Here is a 25620-nt window from a genome sequence, read left to right as displayed (position 1 = left end):
TAGCACCTTCAGAGGCAAAGAAGTCCATCAAATCTAGATTAGAAATCACCTTGCCAGCACCATGAATTTACAAGGAGCTGTAAGATATGGAGGTGAGGGAAGAGGGAAACAAGGAAAACAAAATATGAAACTGAGAAAAAGAAACAGAGAAAAACAGATTTATGGGATGAACTGAGGGATTCTTTCTCCTGCCTTTTTTTAGGCATGTCTGAAGCTCGGTTGTGGCTGTCATGATTTCTTGTCATCACTCATGTAATTTTTCCCTGGATTTCAACATTTCAGGGTTTTCATGGGGGATGAGATGGATCATTTTATGTTTGAGAATGTACAATGCAGAATTCTAGGAGCAATCTGATCAAGTTATTTGCAATGGTTCATTTTATACTCGAAGGAGAGCATTGCTTATTTTTCAATATTCTCATTAATTTTACGTTATTTTACCTGACTGACAATACTAAGTAATTTAGGTAAAGTAAGCACCCATATAATCTGCTTGAGGATTATCCAAAATAAGAACATTGCTATTTTCTGTTTGGCCCAAGTGTAGAAATGTGGTAAATTGGTAAATACTAAACCCAAAATATATTCTGCATCAACTGCATGCTTTGTTGGTTATGCTGATCTTATGGGCTCATTAACCTTGCCAAGAAGACATTATTGTCCATGATATTTTACACAATATCCCCTAAAGGTGCTGTAATACAGAAAGTCTGCAACTTGGACAAAATATTAACCTATTTTGATTACTGAAATAGTCAGTTCCAGCAGTAATTGTGTGGTCTTTACTTTAGAGATTTAAAGCTGTGCAGTAGCATCCCATAAAGTTGCTGCTAATGATGTAGTATTGATTATGATGGCTGCTGGCCTTACTAAATTTTTACTATATAGGCAACATGAAAATTTACTACTTTATTTAACAAGTGTGTTGTATAATTTTTACTAGTAGGTGGTGATGATGATTTCCCCTTCCCTCCTTTTAACCATGAGAAAAAGACCAGTAATTTTCTTTTCCCCAAAGACTCATTGAAGGATTTGTCAAGAAACAGAATCCATTGTAGTTTGAAGTTACTTTTTATGTTATTTGAGATACCTTTTTCCTGGAGGATGGAAGCTTTTTATTATAGCCAAAAGATTGGCTTTCTCTTCCAAAGACTTGTATTGTGGCTCTGGCTGAGAAGTTTTTTGGCTTTTTTCATCAGGTTCTAAAGGGATCGGAGCATAAGGTGTCTGTAGCATCTCATCTATAATGTAAGATTATTCCTACAATTAGAAAGTTACTGTATCACAACTTGGAGTTGTTGATCTTAAATGTATAGTTTCGAAAAAGAAAAAGAAACAAAGATTATGAAAATGTTACCAAGCTGTATCTCATGTATTTACAAATTTTTGATAGGGTGGAGCTTAACTAGGTGATATTATATGGAAAGGATTATTATGTAAAGGGTCCAAGTCTGCTGTCCTTAAGAACCGGAAGGTGGCAATTCTCAGGGATGTTTGAGCACTATTGTTCTTGAATATTGTACCAGAAATTTTATAGTTAAATTGGAAAAGGCTGATGGTCTTAGCTGTAAGACAAATATGCTGTTGAAATTTCAGCACAGCTCTTGTGAAAGAGAGGAGCAGCCCTGGTGAAAATCAGAGCAGTTCCAGGCTCCTCTGGGTGGTGGCAATTGCCCCTTTGGAACACCTGCCATGCCTGTTGTGCACTGGAGATCCTCAGCACAAGGGCAGCCTCCCCACACCTTCCTCATATGTGTCCTTCCTCCTTCCCAGCCCAAGCACAGCCCTGGCTTCCCTGCTTTATGCCTGGATCATCTACACCTTCATAAAGAAGGTCGACATACAGGTGCCTTCCACTGATTCCAACAGGACTTTGATTTGGGCTGAGTCTACTGTTGCTACCTATGGAGCAAAGATGGAGTTGGGGTTTTGTTTGCTTTGCTTTCATGGCCTTACCATGAGATGTTACTGTATTGCATGTGTCATCTGCCGAACTGGCTCTTCCCTGAGGCTTTTTCCTCCTTCCTTGCTTCAGGAACAAGCAAGGAAGCGATGATCCTGTGCCGAGTCCATGTGTCATCTCTTATGCAGTAGCTGAATAACAGCTGGCTGCTGGCTCTGTAGAAACTAGAGGGTGCATAATTCAATTTTCCCATTCGTGTTCCAGTTCTTACTTGGGAATTCCTCTTGGGGATAAATCTATCTGCTCGCTAACTGCACTTGAGAAAAAGAACCTGAGAGACCAACGCACTGCAAAAGGATCCCTAGGAGGAATGGAAATCTTTGCTTGTGAAGGGTCACCAGAAAAGTGGCAGTAGGGTCACAGAATTAGCCTGCACCAGGGAAGAAAATATTCTTGCCTTCTGAGTCGGGTTTTGTGCTGACAGACACAAAATCTCTAACTTTGCATATCAGCCTTAATGAAAACTGAGAAATGAGCTTGGCTCTTTTTTTTTTTTTTTTTTTTTTTTTTTTTTTTTTTTTTAACCAGGCAAATTGTGTGTGATCTCAGCACCTTTTCTTTTTCTATGTTGTTGCAGAGGCAAAGTAGTAGGCAGTAGTGTACTTTTCCCTGATGCAGCTAGTGAGAAAGGACACATATCTCAAGGTGGGTTAGAATATTCCTCGCCTGACTGCAAATTCCAAGATTACTGAAGTAACAAAATTGATCTAAATGTCATGTTATCCCTTGGTTTAATGGGAAATAATTAAGATCCTTGCTGACATTATTAAAGGATGTGGGTTTGCTGTCTGAAGCATAAGGAGCTTCTTTTTAATCTCCAGTAAAAATGGACAGCCTTTCTCTGTTAATAAGTATTGCCTACAGCGTGTAATCCCATGATCATAATGACTGTGCTTCTCCTTGTTCATCCCACTGGCAAATGACAGAGAATGGAATTCAGGGACGTGTTTGACTTGGTCACTGCACTGGTCCTTCAGTTCCCAGGACAAACTGCACTGGATGGAGGAGTGCAGCTGCACAGGAGCAGCTGCTCTGCTGCTCTTGTGCTGTTTCAGCCAGCAGAGGGGATGCTGGTGAAGTGGAGAGGGAGGTCCATGGGTGTTGGAGCACTGCAGGGGGGCACAGGCTGGCTGTTGGTCATGGAATTCAGTTCTGTCCATCAAGTCACCTGCTGGGAATTGTAGCCTGGCTGGGGAGTTCAGCACAGGACCTGGAAATCAGGAATGTGCAATCCACCCTGGTGACCCCACAGTGTGTCCTGCCTCTGCTCCCAGGAGCAGGTAATGGGACATAGGGCACAGTGGCTTGGTGTGGGCCTCCTGCTTCTCCTCTAGCAGCTGTCAGCCAGGGGACTGAGCAGAGACTTTCAGTGCTTGAATGCAAGAGCCCTTCATCACCTTCAGTGCTCTCCATTTGGCTGCCACAGTGTCACAACGAGCCCTTGGCAGAGGGAATGATTTAGCCTCAGGAAACAGAGATTTATTTCCAAAAGTCCTTTACTGTAATATCTTCCTTCTCTCTGACTGCACTGTGGAGGCATCTCGTTCTTATCATTCAGGAAGTGGCTGAGTCTTTCTGATAGTATTCTTTTTAAATCAAAACATTAAAACTACCATGCAATGATTTTCACATTTTCCAGCAGTCCCTCCTGCCAGCATTAATTGCCCCCCTGCTGTTCCTGTTCCAAAGCTATTTGCTCTTTCTGTATGCAGCCCTTGTTCAGTGCTGCACTAAACCTTTGCTGCTTTGCAGAAAAAAAAGCTTCTACTTATGCAAATAGCATTGAAATGAGTTTGATAAAGTGATAAACAGGCACATTTAATGATTGCAACTGTTGGGGTTTAGTTTGTTATTTTACAGTTAATTTTGTAGAGGTAAAGGACTTTACAAACTCCCTTCTGGTATCAATGAAGTAATACAGCACTCCCATACCAGTGTTTGGAAAGTGTGGAATGGCTACCAAGCCAGAGTGATAAGGGGGGGGGGTCACATTCATCCAACATCACTGTGTCCCTTTGCCCTGTGGCAGATCTCCCTCCTATCTTGAAATCTCCCTCCTATCTTGAAATCTCCCTGTACTTAGCAGCTCTCCTATTTCAATTACTGTGCCTTTGGATGGCAGTTAAGTTTCATGCCCCTTTATTTCCTCTTCCTCTCCGCTTCTGACACATTATTATTCTTACCAGTGACTGCACGAGACCTCCAAAATCCCCTAGTCCCTAAAAGTAATTACAGATACATTACCGAGCAATCCCCACTGGTAGGTTGGGTCAAGTGCTTTATTTTTATCCAGGGCAGCTACTGAGGAGTGTGGTTGACTTCTGCTTCCCCAGTAGCTGTGTGAAAAGACAGGAGTGCTTCTGTCACCTGAGCATTTCAGCTGTAGCTGGGGGAGGGTCCTCTCCCAACTCTGGAATTCCTGGTACCCAACCAGGGTTGCTAGTGTTCAATATGGAAGATATGAGGTCCTCATGAAGGTGATGGATAAAGACAGAAAAAGCATGAGGAGTAAACGAGCAGAGTTTGATTGTATCTTTGTCTGGCACAGGGTTTGATGACCTGCAGGCGTGTGCTGATCCTGGGGCTCCTGAGCATGGCTACAAGACGCCCAGCGCCGGCGTCTTCTTTGAGAGCGTGGTGGTCCGCTTCCATTGCCAAGAGGGATACAGGCTCAATGGTACTTCCAAAAAACTTTGTGTGAGACACTTTAATGGCTCCCTGAGCTGGAAACCCAGTGATAAACCTGTGTGCCTACAAGAAGGTAAGTCAGTTTTCTTCAAGCTGTTCACCGTGTCAGTTTTTCTCACTGTCCATGTACCATGTCTGTGTGTCTCTGGACGAAACACAACAGGTTGGAGTCCATTTCACTGTGTCTTATTGGATATATACTTTAATTTTCCATCCACAATCCTTGTTTGTCAGTTAAATTTGTACCATGAGAGGCTGTGTGTGTTGAAAGGGGCATAAAGATATGTGAAAACAGAATTTAACCTTCCCTTTTAACTAGTCACAAATTGATGCAGAGAGGAAAAACAACCTCCATTGTAAGGTAACTGTAACTATTTATTAAAGCTGCCCACTTAATATTCCTTTCTGCAATATTTTACTGGGAAAGTACAGTGTTTCCAATGCTACTGCTACTGCTAATCAGGAATTTTACACAATAGTATTTTATGATGTATGCATAAGTCAAGTAGCAAAATCAAATACACATAGACTGCAAAAGTTTAAAGCCAGGGTAGAAGTTTAGTCTGAGATAATTCAAACTATTATGGCATAAACCAATTTATTTTTATTGTATATTTGAAATTGTATTTGGTTTTAAATACTTAGGATGTTACACTGCTTTCTTCCTCTATGTCTTAGAGACAGGATTAATTTGAATTTCATAACTGTAAATTTTGGCCAAAGTACACCCAAGCTGCACAAATTATTTATTTCACCAAGTATATTAAAGATATAACCTGTCCTTCTTGATGATTTATTTTTGGTCAACAGAGCTATTAAAGTCAACAGACATGAAAAGTGTTAGTTAAATAAAGTGTTTACATTTTAGAGTTGTGATTTCTCCACTGAAGACATTAGCCATTGCCTCATTGTCTTCATGGTGGAGCAAGATAAATTCTACTTCAGGTTACCTTTCACCATTTAAAATCAAATAAATACGTGGACTTTATTCAGAGGTAGTTGAAGAGTTATGTGGCTCACAAAAACACTTACTGCAAAGGATCATGCATCACTTAGCCTTTATAAAAGCTGCAGGTACTTGTTTATGGTCCTGGGGGGTGGGTGTGAATATCTTGTGCCAGGACAGGGATGTGCCACACCAGGGACAAGCAGGGCCTGGGAAGACCACGCTCAGGAGGGACATGTGAAGGGAACTGTCCTAAACAGTGGCCAGTGTGAAAGTGGTACATGAGATACTGGAGAGAGTAGCCAGAGGCAGCTGGTAAGGAGTGCATTGGCTTTTGGGCAGCTGGCCTGTTGGCAGCAGAAATTTTGGTAAAATATGTTCTCCTGGACACACGTGAGGCCATGGGATACAGAGCCATGAGGGGCACAGTTGTGAGCTGTCCCATGAGGTGATAGCTGATGTCAAGAGATAAAGGCAAAGGGGTGCCAAGAGCACCTCATCAAATGGTCACATGGGTCAGCTTCAAAGAAACTACCTGATGCTTTTAAAAATAACTATATATGAAAATCGTGCCCTTTCTGTGACAGCCACTTTTCCTAAATGACCTTGTCTCTCATCTCATGGTTATTTAAGAAAAAATACATATAGAGTGACAGCAGCCTGTGTCTAAACTGGCTCTTGGAACTACCAGAAAAAGTGTTAATGCTTGGAAATTCTGTTTCCTTAAGCACAGCAGGGAGCTAGGAATGCTGATGTGGATCTTTGAAATGTTGCCTGTATCATCCACTGCAGTTGTCAAAATAAGCATTAATGTGTTTTATTGAATATTCAAACCTCTTCCCAGGCCGTCCAGCCCAGTGGAAATCTGTGGAGGAAGTTTCTTATCACAGTGCCACCAGCAACAAAACTGCCACTAATGTCAGTGTGATCAACACTCGAGCCAGGTGTTTTCAAAAGAGAAAGAAATTGGAAGATGAGAATGTGATGGATGACGTGACAACAGTTGCTTTAGAGATAATAATTACTTTCCAGCACAGAACGCTTAAAAAGGATTGCTAGCCAATGCTCTGATCAAGCAAAGCACTTAAGCTGGAGCATAACTGTAATTATGTGATTAGTCTTGTTAAAGTTCTGTGCTCAAAATTAGGCAGATGCAAAAATGCTTCTTATTATTTAGACCAAAGAGTAGGACCCTGATTTAGGACTTAGTGAAGCAAGTGCTTAAGTACTTCCCTGATTAACATTATAATAATACCTCAGGTATTAGATTACAGCATTAATTCTCCCCTCCAATGCACAGTAGCACCACTGATTCAGAAGAAATACTAAGCAAAGGCTCAGTGGCAGTCCATGTGGCCTAAACACTGGCTTAAGTGATTTTTAGACTGATCTTTTTGCACACTGGGAGCAGAATATTGAGAGAGGGTAATAGCAGGGAGGTGGCCAGTGTAGAAATGTGGCACATCTGGAGACAATTCAAGAGAGAATTACAACAGGGTTTGTGATTCTCAGCTGTCTAATGACATACATAAAAGTCTTCATTGCAGAAGTTCTGTAATGATATATAGAAAGAAATTTGAAGTTTCTAGCAACTGCTGGAGAAGGGAGAAGTTAATGTTTTCCCATTCATCATTACCTATCACAAGGTGAAATAAACTTTATGCTGCATTTACCATTTACGGCGGGGGCTGGCTGCTCCCTGGGCTATGGTATGCTCTACACGCCTCTCATCCCAGCATATATAAATGTCAGGCAGTGCCAGCTGAGCTTGAACAGTAAAAACACTCCTCACTTTGGAGTTCATTTATTCTCAGGAGTTTGTGTTTGGTGAAGGATAATTTTATGTCTATATGTTATGTACGTTTAATTGTCGTTATGTGTTTACTAGCACAATCTCTAATCACAAATGGATGCTATTTACCAAAGGAAGCAAAGCAACCTGTTTCAGAATGTAATTGATTTTGGAACTAATACGTTTGCCTGGAGCTCTTCACCCAATCAATTTGATTTTATAGGTCTGTCATTTCTCGTTAAGAGGCAGGAGATTTTAAGTGTCAGGACGAGAATGAAGTTGCATGACTGGGTGCCCAATAAATGCCCTGTCAAAAATCTGTATGCTTAGAGTTATGTTCTTAGGTTGATCTACAGCATGTTGTGACTGTACCTTTCATCAGCTCTAATACGGTTATGCACATAAATACCAAACCTCTGAGGTAGGAATTTTGTATTTACTGTTTAAGAGCAGTATGTCATGTTGTTCACACTTTAATCTAATCTTCTCCCACTGTGATAATGTGGCTGCTGAGGCTGTTGCCCTACTTGGAACAAATGCTGGCTCTTTCCTATGAGATTGAATCTAAATTTACAGTCTGCATGGAGATGGCAACGAAGCGAAGAGCTGTGCCCTCCTCTCCCTGTGCTTCTGCAGGCAGACACCTTGGAGATGTTCTCAGTGCCTCATTCTCCCACTGACAGGGATGATAAACCTGCAGTGAAAGTAGTGGGCTAGTATATGGTTTGACTACAGCTTTCCTGTAGGACGTTTAGCCCTCCATTTGCTTTGCCTTTGTCCCTGAGTCTGTGAGATGACTGAAATATTTTTATTCTCCCATCTTTTATCTGTCTTGCCCAGTGTTTGCTGATTCTTAAGCCTGGTTATGAGCACACTGTGATATGTGTAACCGGCCCACAGCTCAATGGCCACAGATCTTAGGCGAAGTCTCTCTGTACTGTTGCAATACAAGCAATAACAATAAAGAGAAAGTATTATTTAACTGCACTAAAATACCGTTTGCCATCCACAGAGCAACCCTAATAACAGAGTACTGTGGATTTAACACTAGTTAAAAACCCCAAGATACAATATTGCTCTTAAATGTTTACTTTTAAGAGCACAGGGTGTACATGATCACACTCTGAATCAAACCAATTCTTCATGATATTCCCTTCATCCTTCCTCCCTGTTTCTCTCTGTTCCAGCCTGCCAGTGGTGTGACTTGATGTAGTCAAGGCTAATTCAGAGACTTGTCTGCAGTGAGATACACAGGAGCATCTGACCTCTGCATTTAAACTTACATACAGATAGTAAACAAAACAGTGCCAGAGCAGGGATTGGGACACTGTTCTTTGGTTGTACACACTCTTACAGTGTTGGAAAGGTCCTTGACATGGTTTTGGCCAACATCCAGCAGTAGTCCCAAGTAAATCCTACAAGCACCTTCTTACATTACCATGGACCAGGGATAATATTTGGATGGTAAGGGCTCACCTGTAATAGATACAAGCAGTCTCAGGCCATCTGGTACCCATGGATGGTGTGGCTATCTCCATGGTGTCTAGGTCATGCCTTCCTTCTGAGTTGCTCTTGTGGTCCAAGTGCTCTTGGGAGGAGGTAGGGTGATTTTCCTTCCCCATGGGGTGGAAGGAAAAGTTCTGAGAGGTTCTGCATTGTTTGCACCTGAGCAAAAGACTCTAACTATACTGTTTAACAAATTTTGTTCTTCAGACCAATCTGCTGTGATGAGGAATGCAATTAGTTTGCTAAAGCCAAGAGTTCCTAATGTACAAATCTTCATGAAAGTAAGGGCAAGGTGGGCCCTTGTGCCTGTCAAGCTGTTGAGCCTGCTGGCTCTACCCCACCTTTTTCTGCCCTTGCAAGATAAGAAATGTGTCCTTTTAGCTGGTCCATTTTAATACTCACCAAGTAGACATAAGCAGATCATGTAAAACTGCCAGAAAGGAGTGTAAGTCACAGCCTTTGCTGTTCGATGCTGGTTAAACACTCTATATGCCCTTAAATGGTTTAGCAGCTTCCACGGATTTGCTGAGAAGGACTTAAAATAAAATAGTTTATTTTCTAGGACAGGACATTTTAAAATTCAGTCACTTCCTTCTAGCTTTTCCATGCAGAATTGGTGCCAGCTAATCCAGTTGTTTGTGGAGAGGTGGCTACTGCAGTTTATGCCTGACTAAGTGCTAAACAATATGAGTTCAGCCAGTGGGAAAGCATTTGCTTGCAAGGCATCAGGAAAAAGAGCTGTAATATTGTGGTCTATTGGTCTGGCATTTAGCTGGGGCTTGTAATAAGCCTGTTATCAAAGTCAGCCAGGATGTGGCAGGCAGAGGAGGCGCGATGAGCAACTTATCGCTGTTCTCTGCCAACATCTACCCAACCAAAATGATCCCATCTACAGCTGTTCCTTGGAATAATGGGGATGGAGTCACTGTGATAGATCACTGTTACCGAATCAATTTCCCCTATTTTGAAAATGAAATCTGATGTTTTACTGTGCTGTGTGTACACGCACCTCCTTTATTTGTGTAGCAACAGGAAGAGGTTGTAGCAAGAGGGGGAGCTGTTCACTGACGTTATCTTCTGGCATCCATCTCCAGTCTCTTGCTGTGTGGCTGCCAAGCAGGTTCTCCATCTATCTCATCCCATCCTCATGGGGTGCCCAGGACAGCCTCTTCATGGCAGCATTTATGGCTTAGTGTAAGGCATTTCTTCTGGGGCATCCTCTGCTGTCTTCTCTGCTGATTAACTTTATATATAGAGAGAAAACTGTTCCATCTTTGAAAGTAATGTCTGCACCCTTGCCAGTGTATTTTACAGCCTCCAGTTAGGGCATGGATCCTCCCAGACATGTGCATTTATAAATGAATAAATTCTAAGAGAACTTCTTGCTGCAGTTTCTCTGCCTGCCTGGCAGGCTGCCAGCCCTTCCTTCTACCAGCGGCAGGAGGCACCTGCAGCAGCTGCCAAGAAGCTAAAAAGTAACAAGAGAAAGGGAAGAATTTTTAACTAATAATGTGCTCAGGCAAGTTAGCTAAGTAAAATGTATTTTAGAAACATCCCTCTGATGAGAAGGTACAAAGTATGTTTTAACTGGGGGAGCAACACTGTCCCCCTTCAGGTTAGTAAAATTTAGTGATGGAGTCTCAGAGTAATAGACCCCCCCCAAGTAAAGAAAAACACCATGAAATACATTTGATCTTAGTAGTTTGTGAGTGCTAAATGACAGTTTATCTTCCTTCTACTTGTGCTTCTAAATAAACAAGCTGTCGCTATCACTTTGCTTAGAGCATATTAACAATTAATTGCTAAATACAAGTTTAGCTTTTCCTCTTTAGCAAGAATTGCCCATGAAAATGGCAGAAGCTTTCTCTTCTATGCAAGCCTCAAGGGATTTATTTTTTTATTTTCTTTATAAATATAGTATTCCTAAGTGAATATAATTGTCTCTCATGGTAGAAGTGTTGGGGAAATAAAACAGCACAACACAGGCTTATAATATTTTTTGTCTTTCTTGTATTTGAAATACTTTATGGATTTTGATGCCTGGAAACTTTTATTACCATCTCTGTCATGGATTGACTGCTGGCAGACAAACAAAATTTTTCTCCCAATATTTAATCTTTCCCCGTCTTCTGTTTCTTCTCACTTTGCCTTTGTGATGAGGATGAACTTTGAGTCACCCAGAGTATTCTCTCATACCCTCTTGGCTTGTATCTCAGTTATTCAGTATTATGAGGGGATTTTTCCCCTGCTTCCCCTTTCCACTTTCCACTTTCCACATCTTTCAGTGTTCTGAGCTTCATTCTGTATTTTGGTGTCTTTGGCACTGGTACCTAGAGTGAGTTATGTGCCTGTCTGATGCATGTGTCACAGATAGGTACTAGGGCCCATCCCTGTATATCACTTCAGGTTTGCAGTCCCTTCTTGAGAGTCTTCTACAAGCACTTGAGATGCTGCTCAGGACACTAAAATAGTATCCTCTAAAGGCATATGAATGCAGGCACACAAAACTATCTGATTTAAAACATAATCAAGGAGATTAAAGTTGAAAGCATTCTCATAATGAACTCTGTGGAATGGAGCTGGACAAACCCTTGTCAATGTACCTGATTTTCATCTGTCTTCTGCTAAAAGCTGCAGCTTTTCTGTGTTCCTTGTGCCATATCTGTATTTTATCTTTTATTTTGTCCTGTCCTTAGTGCTGTCAGAGTCTGCCTTCACATGGAACCTTGGGATAGTCAGACTTTGGGGTGTAATTTGCACACATGATGAATGGAGGGCCAAATTTAACCAGTCTTCCTAAAGGCTCCTAATTTTGTTGGTTTTAAAAAGGCTGGGGGAATGATCCATTACTGTAGCTCCTCAGCTTCTCCTACAGTGCTATAGACTTCATAAAATGGTGGTTTACTAAGGAAAGGGCACTTTTACTGAAATGCATGTATTTTCCAAACAGTTAAAGCAGAGCACTTGTATTGAATGCTAACTTCTGTTTAAGAGCTTGGTCTGGCCATGTTTTTTTAATTAAGTCACTATTTCTTTTTCTCATGAAGTCACAGATTGCCTTGTTCCACATGTTGAAGATGCAGAGGTTCATAACAAGACATACAGGACTGGCGATAAGTTAATAATCAGCTGTCATGAAGGATTCCAGATCCGTTACCCTGACTTAGACAACATGGTTTCCATATGTCAAGACGATGGAACATGGGATAATCTACCCATATGTCAAGGTTTAGTACTCCAGCACGTCCTGTTTTATAGCTCATGCATCTTGTGATAGTTTGACAATATTTTTTCCTACAGTTGGAAGAATGTCAGTGATCTGATAAGCTCCACAGTGCAGTGTTTGAGTAGTGCTGCTGCTAAGGTTTTTTTGATTTCTCTTCCCCTTTGCTCACTACAGGAAAGATATTGCCTCCTGAACATTCCCATGCTTATAATACTACTTTAAATATTGCCTTTTTTTTTTTTTTTTTTTTTTTTTTTTTTTTTTTTTTTTTTGGCAAAGCTCAAATCTGACACAGATACACTTCATCAAAAAGTGAAAAAACAACCAAGGTAATCAGTCAGAAGTTCTGATGGGCATCTTGCGTTTTTTCACCCATTAATTTGTGGAAGACTTTAAGCTTCTAACTGCACTTTATATTCCTTTACCTTGTGCAAAAGGCAGGGGAAGAGGAGAGAAACTGGAACCTGTTCTTCTATCAGAGTTTCTGGCAGAGCTGTTGATTAGATTCACAGCCCATTAAACCTTTACGTATTGACTGAAAATTCAGGGTGTGCACAGAGATGATTTTGGCCAGAAAAGCCATTAACCGTAGAACTAGAAACATCAACAGCATGGGATCCCAGCTCAGCTTAGACTGTGAGAAATGGCTGGGGGCAAGCCAGCTTTAGTGAATGGAAATTCAATAACCCTGGGCTCCCCTTCCCTTCACATTTCTAACAAGCACGTCTGAGTACCACTGACTCCGCTTTAACCAAGTCACGTCTTGGTAGCAAGCTTGGCCCCCTGAACAGCAGCCAGAGATTCTAACTGAGGAGCAGACCGGGTTACTCCCAGCTTTCCTCAAACTGATCTGTCACCTCACAGAGCTAACACTTCTCTGTAGCCACCTAATTACACTGTCACACCAATTCACAGAGTCAGGGCAGGCAGGCAGGGGAGCTGGGACACTTCTCAGCAGCAATAGCACATCAGACTGTCCCCCAAGATCTTGCCTTCAACTGTGGCAGAAGCTTAGACATATTAGCAGGCTAGCTCAGCATCTGAGATGCACACATTTTATCTGAACAGGCCTAACAGCAAAGTGGAGATTTTGCAAAACCACAGCAAAGCAGACACCAGTTTTGGGGTATCTTATCAGCAATGGCATCAGGTGTGGCAGTAGGAAGTGTACAGCCCCTCTCTGTGGGGGTGCACCTCTTATCTAATTTAGGTAGATTAAGACTCTTGCAGCAGGTGGAGATGAATGCTTAAAAGATTGATTTGCAGATGCTGTATTTGCCAAAGATCCAGGTGCAAATTTTGTGACAGGCAATATTTACTGAGTAAGCAGATGTACCCCAAATACCCCTTGGCCTGGTACTTCTTTTGCTGTGTTTATACTGTGAAACACAATCAATTGCTCCTATTCAATAGTCAATATTAATTGCTTTTCAAAATGAAAGCAGTGCTAATAAAAGTTGAGAGATCAATTGCACAAGACCCAGGTGCTGTGATTACCAGGCAGGCAGAGAATAGGCAATTCAGATTCAAGACCTTGCCATATTTTGCCAAATTCCATAAAGTTACTGCAGAATTCCAGAACTTCCTTTTTGCCACGTCAGGCACTTGTAAGATCAAAGCCACTTGTCTACTTGCTCCAGGTAGTCTGTCAATTACATTTCTACAGGCCTTTCATTACAAAAGGCAGGGAAGTCTGATGACACTAAGATGCCTTTTTTCCCCTGCCAGAGCAGTGGGGAAGGATTATAGAGTGTTTAAGAATCTAACCTCTATTTTTGCCGTGAGATAATAATATTAATTACTGGTCTGGAACGATGTTATTTAGCAAAAAAAAATGTCAAAATGAAGTTTTCCAAGCAGCTTGACTCGTTTGGAGGTGTAGGAATTTCCACAAACACTTGGCTGTCATTCAAATTCAAATAAATCTCTGTCTTGCATGGCCAAGAATATAATGAGCATTAAAATTCTGAGCTAGCAGGACCAAATTTTTCCTGATACAGCTCAGAGAAGAATAAGCTTGGTCTTGCTTGGGCAGTCTATGCTCTTTTTGTCCCACTGGGGGCTGCTTATGTGGTCCTGCTTGATGGGCTGCTCAGTTTGCAGGAATTAGTGTGTTGTGTGTGGGGCATTCTTGATCAGGGTAGAAGCAGCAGCCAGCAGATAGGATGCTTGAAGCTTTATTTGAGCAGGGACATAACCAGCTGCTTAAACAGCTACGAAATCATTGCTCTGATAGTACAGCATGCTGCAAAAAGCTTTCAAGCTTTTTCTTTTGTTTTCTTTTGAGTTTGTTCCTCTTCTTCAAAAGACAATTGCAAGGAAATGGCTGTTTGAAATGCTGCTGAGGCTTTTTATTTTAAATGCCAGTGTTTTACAAGAAGTTTTCAGACTGATTTGTTTCCTCCTCTGGCTTAAAATTATGGGAGTCCTATGAGCATCCTTCACAAATTCCTAGTAGTGGCAGGAGACCTATTTATGGACTGCCATAATGCAGCTTCCATTAGTCACACAATTTTAAAATATTATTTTTCATGCCATGATTACTGGTCATCTTTTCTCCACATTATTGCAAATTAAAACATTAAACAGTATCAAGCATTACCCAGAGGGTCATTTCTAGGGCCGTGAGGAATGACATGTTACGAAGACATGCCATCTGTTAAATTCACTGCTCTTTGCTGCTCCAAATTTGGTTGGTGACCGTTTGACTGTCACTGCTCAGTACCAGCCATGATACAAATCCCTCAGGAGTAATTCCAGAAGTAGAACTGGAACATGGTCTCTGATTCTGACTACATTTACAATTTCTGATGATAACAGAGACCTTAACTTTTTGATAACCTGGTCTAAGCCCTTGCTCAATATTTGTCATGGGACTGCTCCTAGGAAGTCACGTCCCTTTTAGACTTTCTCAGACTAGAATTTCAAAGTCATTAATTCTGCCTGCAAACCTTTAACAGTTGCGTGCACTTTGTCACAGGAGCGATTTTAATATTTAAGAGGGTTTACACGCCTGTCACTTTTAGGAGGAGGAATAAAACTCACCATTTATATAAATGACAATCTTCATTTATTAAAGATTCTACCTCAGAAAGAAATTGCCATCTGCTGAAACGGTGCATGTTTGCTAAACAAAATACCGTCAGTTTCCAAAAACCTTTCCTGGATTTGCTGGGAGAGGAGCCCACGCTAGCAAAGCATGTGGGCTAAACAACAAAAGGGTTTGAAACAGGATAATGAGGCAGATCTGTCTGAGGGAGATCATGCAGACATGCCATTCATAGTGGAGAGGATGAAAAATATCACACTCCTCAATTTAGAAACTGTGACTGAGATGCATGAAGATGACTGAGATAAGCACTTGATAATAAAAGAAACCTCCCTCTTCTTAATTTGCAGGTTGCCTGAGGCCGTTGGTTCTTCCTCATAGTTACATTAATGTATCTGAGTTTGGGGCCTCCTTCCCCGTAGGAACAGTGGTGTATTATCAGTGCTTTCCTGGATATAAACTAGAAGGGACAGAGATCCTTGAGTGCATGTATAACCTTATCTGGTCAGATAGCCCACCTAGGTGCCTTGATGTGGAAGGTAAATGTCTTACTGTTTGTTTATCTTTCCAGTTTGCAAGACCTGCATGCTCTCTGTGATTCTACCTCAGGGCTGTAGCCACGGTCCCACTCTTGCTGGTGTTTCCCCTGGCTGTGCAGAGCCTGTGTGGGTTCTGCTGTGTGCTCAGCTCCTGGTGCTCCCTGAGTAGTGTTTGCCCTCGCAGTGTCCCAAGTGCAAGAGGGAAAGCTCCTAATGATTGCTTTGCCTTTAAAATGTGAACTCTCTGCTTGCCTTTCTGCTCAGGACGCCAAAGAGGTTATGTAACTCGCCTTCCTGTGCAGATGGTTAGAGCTCCTACACATATGGATAGATTTCCATGATCAGCTAAAAAATACCCCACAGAAGCTCTCAGTTTGGGCTGTGCCAGCTGCAGTCATTACTCAGCCACACGGTGCTGCACACTCGAGTATTCGCTGTCTCTCGTAGTAGTCAACCTTAAAGGAGGATTGACAACTAAAATAACGGAGCTAATTTATTGATGAGGAATATAAAAACCATTCAGTGTGGAACAGGTAGATCCTACTGAGCCAAAAGGAATAATCTGTGACTACAGCTGGGATGGAGGGTGTTGTAGTGCATTTGTGTTTGCATCCCAAACATTTAACACTGGATGGATTGCTCCATACATTGCCAAACTGCATAAACTACCCTCCTCCATCTTCACATCTTGAATGAAACATCCTAGGGCGTTATGAGAATCCAAATACATCCTCGGCATTTCATTCCCCTAAAAGAACTAAATTTTTGTTCTATTTGAAGCCTGAAAGGAAGCTCTCTATATGTAGAATTTAGCTAAAAGCAATTAGAGTAATTCATATGTGATGCTTATGTCACTGAATTAAATGCTAAGCATTCTGGAAGTGCAAAAATTTGCCAAAAGCATCAACAAAGTGATAAACTGCACAAAAATAATTAAATGATCCTTATTTTTAGCTGACAATTCAAGTTCCAAAATTCAAAAATGCCTTTGCAATTTTGGAATGACAAAACAAGATGATTTTTTGTTTGTTTGTTTATTTAGCTCACCATGAAAGATTAATCCTCAATCAGCTCTATGTAAGCCATTTTTGGAAGTCTTGTTTGTTGTTGTTTATAGCATGGAAAACACATTAAAGAATCAGAAGGGCCCTGTTAGGCTTAATCCAAACAATATAACTGACTTGATAAAAATGACAATTCTTCAGTCAGAAAGATAAGAGCATGAAACTCAAGCATGTGAAGCAGAAAAAGTTATGTCTTACTGTCACTTAACACAGGTGAGCATCCCAGCTGCTATCAAAATACCCGAGTGAACTCATGTGCTCATTGTTTCTTGCTTGTATTTTAAAGTCATAGAGAGGCTCTTTTTCTTGATAATTTAAAACATGAGGCAAGAATTTTTGCCCTGACAGTTCTACATTTTAAATTACACGTCAAAAGTTATTATCCCCACTCAACCACTGTGATCTGTGATGGGGGGATCAGTGTGTGCCAGACTCTGGGCCAAGGCCATGGGGAGGCCTCCTCAGTTCTGATTTCCATTCAGCCCCCTTTTGAATCACTTTCTTAGTGCTCTCTTTAAATGCCAAACCTTTCCATCCTGGTTTCACGTGGGCATCCCAACAGTGCATTTGTTAAGTGAACCACAGGAGACTAAATTTGGAGCACAACACTTGCAAGAGCTGGTTCTGCTCAGCTTTAGGGGAGAAGAGAGGGCTTCCAGCAGCACTGAAAGGTCACTCCTGACAGCTCCCCTTGTGAACTCTGCTTCAGCAGGTGTGCAGTGATCTTCAGAGTGAATCCAGACAGGATAAATCAACTCGAGATGCCCATGTTTGAAAGTGTTTGTTCGAGTGATTTATGCAAAGAGTGCCAGTCTCCAGGAATCTTGTTACAATCCACTACTCTTAATTAGTGGACAGAATTCCTTCCCTGCATATTTTTTTATTCTCCACCTTGCATTCCAATGTCAAGCTCATTTTTAAGCATTCCTTTTATGTGTGCGGTGTAATCTCACCAAGCAGTATTTTTCACAGAGGAAATCTGCAAATAACAAATTAATTCCATTTATTTCTTTCCATGTTCAATTAAATATGTATTGTAATGACATTTCCTACTCCGTATTTTAATATGGTAATGATTAAAAGCAAATGACTGCTAGGAAGCTATAGCAAACCATTTGAGAGCTTTTATTCTCGTATAAACAATGTGCTTACAGTTTCCCCATTTAGATGTATGTTCTTGTTGATGCCTCCACAGAAGGGATTTCCTAAATTTGTGTGTAGTCACAAAAATACTTTACATCAGTCTGGTGAATTTTTTCCTCTTCGTTAGGGCAAATAAATTCTGAATGAAGGGTTTGTGGCTCTATTTAAATAGAAGGGCACACCAGGGATCATGCAGCTCCTATTGCACATCAGCTTTCCAAGGCTTCCCAGCCTCAGCCTCAACACTGGTGAGCAGGGAGCTTCCACCAGCTTGGGTGAGAGATTCATTTTTGCTGTTAGAGAAGGAAGTTTTTTTTTTTTTTCTGATGAGTGAAATCAGTGCTGCTTTAGTCAGAGCAGAGCACAGAAACTGTGTCACCTGGCACTGAAGTGCAGCCAGCAGTGCAGTGCAGAGCTGAGCAGCAACTGCTCAGAAACAGCTGCTTCTGGCCAGGGCAGTGCTTGTGGCTCTGGCAAAAAAAGGATGCCTCTAGCTCAGATTGCCAAGTGTTCACCGGTACGAGATCCTCTTCTTAATTGCTTGTACTGTTGCCAGATTTAAAACATTTAGATTGATTTTTGAGGGTCTGCCTCAAGCTGAATCATTTGGGTGGCTTTAGTTGAAATGGTTGAGTGATGTCAGAGGACAGTAAAGGAAATGGTGTTGTTTTACCAGTTCTAGAAAATTTTACAATCATTTAGAGGATAAGATGAAGCATCTTCACACTGAATTTTCTACTTCTTTAACTTTCTTAATTTCCTTTTTTTTTCTAGAAGACTTTCACAATTATGCAGAAACTTTTTAAATCTTCTTTTGTACTGAAACTCAATAGACAGTTCCAAGAAAATTGAAGGAAAATGGGCTTTGGGTTTTTTAATATGATTTTTAAAGTACCAATTTGGGGTTAATTATCCATCTGTAGAAACTGATGTAAGTTAGTGATTGCCTTCTGTAAAATCTGGTATGCAAATCATGGGTGCAGAATTAATGAGAGTGAAGAATACCACAGGGGGGGTATAAATATTAGTTGTAAAATAAATCAAAAGGCTTCCAAAAACATCAGAGGAGACCAAAAACTTGAAAATATACCTGCATGGAACTCTGTGAAATGAAACCTTTAAAATTAGGAAATGTTTATGATATTGTACTTTAAAGTGAATTAAATATTACACAGGATTTTGAGGGAAAAGAAAAAAACAAAACAACAACAAACCCCCCCCCCCCCAAACCTCTGAACCCAAGAAACTCCAAAGCAAACTGAAAAAAGAAACCTTGGCCATGAGTACTTTGGGAACATGATCTGCATATGATTACATTCCTTGCCATCTGGAGTCTGTATTTTAATTTTTCATGCCCTCTGGAAATCTTCCAAGGAGATGTAAGAAATAGTTCTTATAAAGAACTGGGTGGGGAGTGGCAAGGGAAGCAGATAAAGAGAGGAAGGGCTGGGAGAATTTGATTATAGTGCCAGAAAATAAAGCAGTTTTATGGATAGTGTCATTGGGAATTCCCGGCTTTGTATTTAAGAGTAAAAGGGAAAACAGGTTAATTCAATTTGCAAACAATAGACATGATCTTGTTATCCAGAATGTCTTGTTTCAGCACCATCCCAGCTGAACAGAAAAGCTGGTCTTGCAAGAAATCAAATGCATTGGAATATCAAAACTTGATTCTGCTTTCTGGGACCAGCAGATTCTCTAGCTCAGGTTAAAATTGAAAGAAAGTAAAATAGAAAATTTCAAATTTTTGTAGGTAGATTTGAAATTAAAATGAAACAAACATGAGGAACAGACTTCAAAGGGGAGATTCAATAAATGGAAGATAGTGAAAACACAGAAAAAACCTGAAGGTATTTCTGAACTCTGGAATATAAAACTACCTCATAGTGAGGGTAGATGAAAAGATACAAAGCTAAGCAACCACAAAGGTACTGACAGGATTCTGAAAATTATAGAAACTGTGGAAGAAAGGTAGGAGAAGGAAGGAATTAAGAAATTTTACAATAAAGCCGGAAGTGCAAGGGAACCCAACCTCTCTTACCTGGGTACCAGGAGATTTCTGGAGAATAAAAGGGGTTAACCAGATGAAAATCAAAACCAACAAAGGATGCTGCAGAGAAAAAAATACTCTGGAAAGACAGGTCAGAATACAGAACAGAGCTTTAAATTTTTTTTCTTCTCATAGGCCTGGGGATAGACACCCATAGAGAGGGGCTGATAATTCTGACTTAGACCCTGGAAAGTAAAGGGTATGGCAGAAGAGGGTGACATTACAGATGAAATGCCATAGCCTTGTAATAGTTCAAAACAAAACAGCTGAAACTTTGTAACCAGCTCTGTGCAGGACCCTTTGAAGGAAAACTTCACAGATTTACATTCTTCCATAACAATCCCTAATGTCAGGAACAGTGATTGACACCGAACTGTCTCTCTGATAAACTAGGCACTTAAAATCTCCTAAATTCTTGAAGGAACATAGAGCAACACCCTGAGAAAAAAGGAGAGAAGTCAGCCTGTAATCAGTTATGTTCAGGAGATGGGATGAAGTAAGCAATCCTAAGCCTGAGATGTTATACAATGGTACAAATGGATTTTTCTCTGTGCTTCTCTTCTGACTTTGAGAAGGCTTTAGATAAATCTCAACATGACAGACTGATGTGTATCCTCAGGGATGATAATGTTGATGCAGCACATCTCCAACAGATACAAGTCCTGTAGAGGGAGCAGAGGGCAGCAATACGAGCAAGTTATGAAACACTGTGGTATTGAGAAATTAAGTGAGGTAGATAGCAGGATTCTCTTTTAGGCTTGCACCTACTCAGCTTGCAGGCAAGAGAGAGAATAAATTAAATATTGCTCAACTGCCAAAGAGGTCATCCAGGTTAACTGAGTTAATGTTAACATAGGACATATTGGTAGCCTGCTTTTTAATAGCTCTGACTACAGTGCTATTTCACTGCCTACAGCAAAATGTGTGACTCAGAAACTACAACCAGCAGTAAATGCTCAAATAGCAGCAGACAACCATATATCAAAGGCCTTTATCAGGGCAACACCTTTATGTCAGTGATACCTTCAGCCTGATACCCAAAGGATGAAATAGGCTGACAGTGTCTCACCCTGGGGGTGCTTGTCGTGGAAAGCAAGCGTGAGGAAGAAGTTTAAGAGTATATTTTTCTTTAGAAAAAGTCATTCAATAAATCTGCTGCTTTCTGCACTATAGACAGTTGATTCATTCATCACCCAGGAGCGCAAAAATTATATGCATCCATGTATGAGTGTGGAAGGTGAACATTTTAACTTGGAGTATCTGGATTTTTGTGCTTTTGGAAAATGCTGAACTTGATCTGTTACCCACAGCTGAAGAGGTGTGGAAAAAATTGAATTTAAAAGGAACATAGAGACATGAAATGCTAGACAGAGAAGTCAAGTTATGCTGCCTAAATAGTCTTAATTCCAGCAGCTGTATTGCTAAGTGAAACATGAAGGAAAATAGTCCAAATCCAAGACAGAATGGATACACAACAAAGTGGGCTTTTTGCAGCTCTTGTTGTGAGGGATTAGAGGGTTTAGAGAGCAGGCTCCAAGTTGAAGACATCGAAGAACATAAATACCATTGTATTTCTAAGTGACTCCTCCTTTTTTGCATTACAGAAATCTTCGATTTTCGCTGAGATTGAAATAGATGCCTTCTCCACTGTTCATAGTTTTTCAAGAAAGCAACAGAATAAGATCTTGTAATCTATTTCTTTCATGTCTGGTATTGCTTGTTGCACAGGACTGCCACAGCAAATCATTGTTTTACACCTGCTCTATCACCTCTGTACCTTCCAGAAACTCCTTAGCATTTCCAGAATCAGCCAGACATCCCAACTTGTTCATGGAGCCATCATTTCTGCCCTGAAGTTCCATATTAGCTGCCAGATGCATGTAATGTTTTATCCATAGTGGTTTAAATATACTGTGAGTTAGGTGAGGGAAAGCAAGCAAAAATTCTTCCTGAGGGCTATTTTTTGATATTAATCTTAAATGTATCTGACAAGGCTGCTTGGAAATGAAAATAACAAATTGCCTACCTTGAAATCAAACATCTCCGTGCTTTATGGACATGTTAATTAAATTTGGCCACACAGTGCAGTCACAGAACAAATGGAGGGAACTGTACCTATGGACTCTGTGCATCAGGAAGTCCACTCACTCCTTCATTTCCAGAGATAAACCCCAATATTTAAAGGGTGTCACTTTGACCAATCAGTATAGGCAGGCACTTGGGAGCTGAACATAAATACCAGAAACCAACACTCCTCCATGCCTTCCTGGTCTTGTAAGATGGTTTGTGAAATTACAGAGCTAAGATCATGTGCTGGTTTTTCTCTCCCCTGTTTCATTGGGGTTTTTTTCCTTGTATCTCTCCATTGGGAATGGGACCTTGTGCTTTTTCCTTCCTTATGTTGTCTAGCTTGATTTCCTCAGCCTTCAGCTAAGCCCTGGATTACAGCTTGTCTATTCCAGCATTCCTTGTCTCCATCAGTCCCTGGTGATGGGTGTAGGTAACCCCACATAAGCTCAAGGGATTCTTGCTTATGACAAAGAAGAAAAAGCTATTCAAAAAAGAGAGATTAAAGTAACATAAAAACCCACTGATACATCCAGCTTTCACTGACTTTTTCAGACATTCCTGACAGGAGCATTTGGCTGTCTGGTTTTCTTAGCCAACTTCCTGACTGCTCTCTCTCCTCCATTATACTTCTAAGCACTTTGACCTTTTCCAGTCCTCAAGTTATCCTGGGATGCCTGTCAAATACCCAAGCCTTGGCTGATTTTTGAGTTTTCTAATTCCTCCCTGCAAAGTTTCTGTGTAGTTCCCAGCATCTGTTTCTCAAAGTCCTAAAAAGACCATTGCTGATCGTAAAGCCATCCACTCATGAGGGAAGGAAGAAACAAAACTGGAAGCAAGGGAGGATGGAGAAAGTCAGATTTATCTGCTGTAAATGAGACCACAGTGCTCCAAGCACTCACATGTTAATAGTGAATTTAAATATTTCCTTAAATATAATTGCAGGCCATTTGCTAAAAGAAGTCCTGGCTCTCTAGCTGCAAACTTGTCATCAATTTTTTGTCGTTTAAATGAAACTTTCATTGTTTAACTTATAATTTATAGGAAGAAGATCACTTGGGTGTGCTTCAGCCTGTATTTGTTGTGAAACACATTTGAAACTAAAGACTTCAGCATCGATATCAATGTTTCACAGGATACTGTGCTGGGAAGGGCAGAGTTGTTGAGGTTGAGTGTGAATTTGGCATGATGCTCCTGTAGGAGCTCAACTGACTGGAACTGCAAACCCTGATGGGTAATTGCAGTTCCAGGAAGGAAGTGTGTACCGTAAGTGATTGTCAAACACTGTCTGTTTCCATTTTGGAATCAGCTAATATTAAATTATTATTATTAAAACATGTTTGAAACTAGTTTTATACTGTTTCATGCAATTCTCAGTGAGATGGTGCCTGTCAAAGCTAGACCAGAGAAGCAGCTTTTCTTTAAAAACTTAATTATTCAATTCATTTCACACTCTGTAGAAAGTGAGAAGTTCTTCTCACTGTGTGCACATAGAAAGGCTTACCTCAGTGTCAAAGCTGGGTCAGGATTACCCTGGGGTGATTTTCTAGGGGTACAGCCAGCAGTCTGGAGCCAGGAGAACTGGGGTATGTTCCTGGCTGCTTTAACATTGACTTGCTGAGTGGTTGAGAAGAAATTGCTTACCTGTTAGTTGTCTCTTCAGTAGAAAACATCTAAGTGGCATTGTGAAGGTTAAATAATCAAGAAAGATTAAGATTGAAAAGTATTTGGACACTATTGGCTAAGAATACAATATTATTAATCATTCTTGCTCTAGGCTTTCAAGAAATAAATTCTCTGGCACCTTGAGAGTTCAAAGTAAGCGTCTTGTATCTTCATTACTTTACATCTTCAGTCAGGCTTAAATAGGATTTACTTTATATGTGAGTGCTCAGTTGTTTCCACCAAATTTTCTATTCTGTTATTACTCTTGGTGCTGTTGTTTTGCTGTGGGAATGAGTAATCAGAAAAGTTCCTGAAAGCATGGCATCACTTTCAGAACACAGAATTCAACGGCCACCAAGTTTGTTCCAGTACAGCTGTGATAGGCACCCTCCACAGTGCCAGCAGCATTTCTTGTAGGAATGTTTCATTAGGATATTGTTAAGCTGATGTTCACAATAAATGAAAATTTACTCCAGTAATGCTTCCTGTTCTGCTTACATTCCTGAAGAGTATCATTTTTTAAAAGTCTCATTAAGTAGCTGCTCTTAGAATGAGGTGTTTTGACAGGGCTTATTTTAAAGCAACTGGGTTTGCTATTTCCTTCCTTTTACAAACCTCGAAATTTCTTCTTCAAGCTTTTGATTGGATATCAGCAGTTAAGTCCAGTAGTTTTTCTTCCATCCTACTTAGAATACTGGACATTTTAATGGGAATTTTTGCTTTGCTGTTTTAGAACTAAAATACATTGGGTTTTGTACCAATTGTATTTTTGTTCTGTCTAAGTATAGAATAGAAAAATCCCTTTTTTAGTATTCAAAGTGCAGAATTAATTTCCTCAGGCTCTGTACTGTGCAGTGCAGGTGTGATTCATTTGCTGGTAATACCTGTGGAAATGGACAGGTCTGTCAGGTGAACTGGACAGGAATTCTTATGAATATGAAAGAAAAACTTTTTGGTTGATGATTTGTTTTATTCTGTAAGTATGAAGGGTGATAGCACTGAGGGAACCAAGAAACCAAGTTTATTAGCACAGTGTTCATAAAGAAGAAGAAAAAGGAACAAACATAATCTTCATCTTCTATGTTCCTGTAAAAAATATAATTTTCAGATCTTACATCCCTAAGCATGTGTTTTGTTTGAGGCAGTATATGGAAAAGGACCCCTCCTTAGGCCCCAGGAGCCAGCCAGGAAAGCTCCAGGTGGGGACCTGGTCATCCCCAATGGGAAGGGTCAGACCTGCTGGGACATGCACAGCTGTGGTCTCATGGAGTAAGTGACAGCTTGAATTAAACATTGGTTCGGATGCAGTAGCCAGGTGACAGGTGTCCAGATTCCTGGTGATAATTAGCATCCTGATGTGTACAAAAGTGACTAGTGAGGGTCAGGAGGAACTCTTGTTCTCTTCCAGTTTGTGAGCAAAGCAGTGTATCCCCCTCTCAGATGATTCTCTGAGTGAGACACACCAGCATTTTCCTGCACAGTGGAACTGGCAGGTTTTTATCTGTCTTTCTCATCTGGAAGTTTCATCTTAATCTATTCTCACTCTTTGCATAACAAGCAGGCATTCACGATCTCCTTGGAAGAAGTGTTATTCTTTATAAGGTGCAAATGTCTCTAATCCTCTCCATCCCTGTGTCAGACAGAAATGGCTGGCCTTACACTGGGGTTTTCTGCTAACCTAGCTGACCAAGAAGTTAATGTCCTACACAAAAGATGAACTAGTAGCTTGAGACAATTAATCACAGGTGGAAAATAAGCTTGCTTGTTCCTACCCCCCTTTTTTTTTTTTAATAAGTAAGTGTCCTGTACTTCAAGACATTTTTGCCTTTTAGTTTTTGGCTCACATAAAAAATGCTGGGCAAAACCTGAGTGATTTACCACCTGTCTACTTTGACCATAGACTAAAACCACTAGCCTTTGAA

At 40.6% G+C, this 25620-nt stretch overlaps 1 protein-coding gene across 1 annotated transcript in view; it reads left to right on the top strand.

Moving 5' to 3' along the window:
• The window catches only part of SUSD4 (sushi domain containing 4), a gene marked incomplete at its 5' end in the record, with an annotated part of 69347 nt that overhangs the window by 34716 nt on the left and 9011 nt on the right, over positions 1-25620 (top strand). The window contains 3 exons of the mRNA XM_083856208.1: positions 4512-4724; positions 11943-12122; positions 15521-15709. Coding sequence (XP_083712334.1) covers positions 4512-4724; positions 11943-12122; positions 15521-15709 — 582 coding nt within the window. The remainder of the gene's footprint in view (positions 1-4511; positions 4725-11942; positions 12123-15520; positions 15710-25620) is intronic.

Source organism: Zosterops lateralis, assembly GCF_965231275.1.
Source record: "Zosterops lateralis genome assembly, chromosome: 3".
In the NCBI taxonomy this organism is placed as follows: domain Eukaryota; kingdom Metazoa; phylum Chordata; class Aves; order Passeriformes; family Zosteropidae; genus Zosterops; species Zosterops lateralis.
This window is presented reverse-complemented; position numbering and strand designations above follow the sequence as displayed.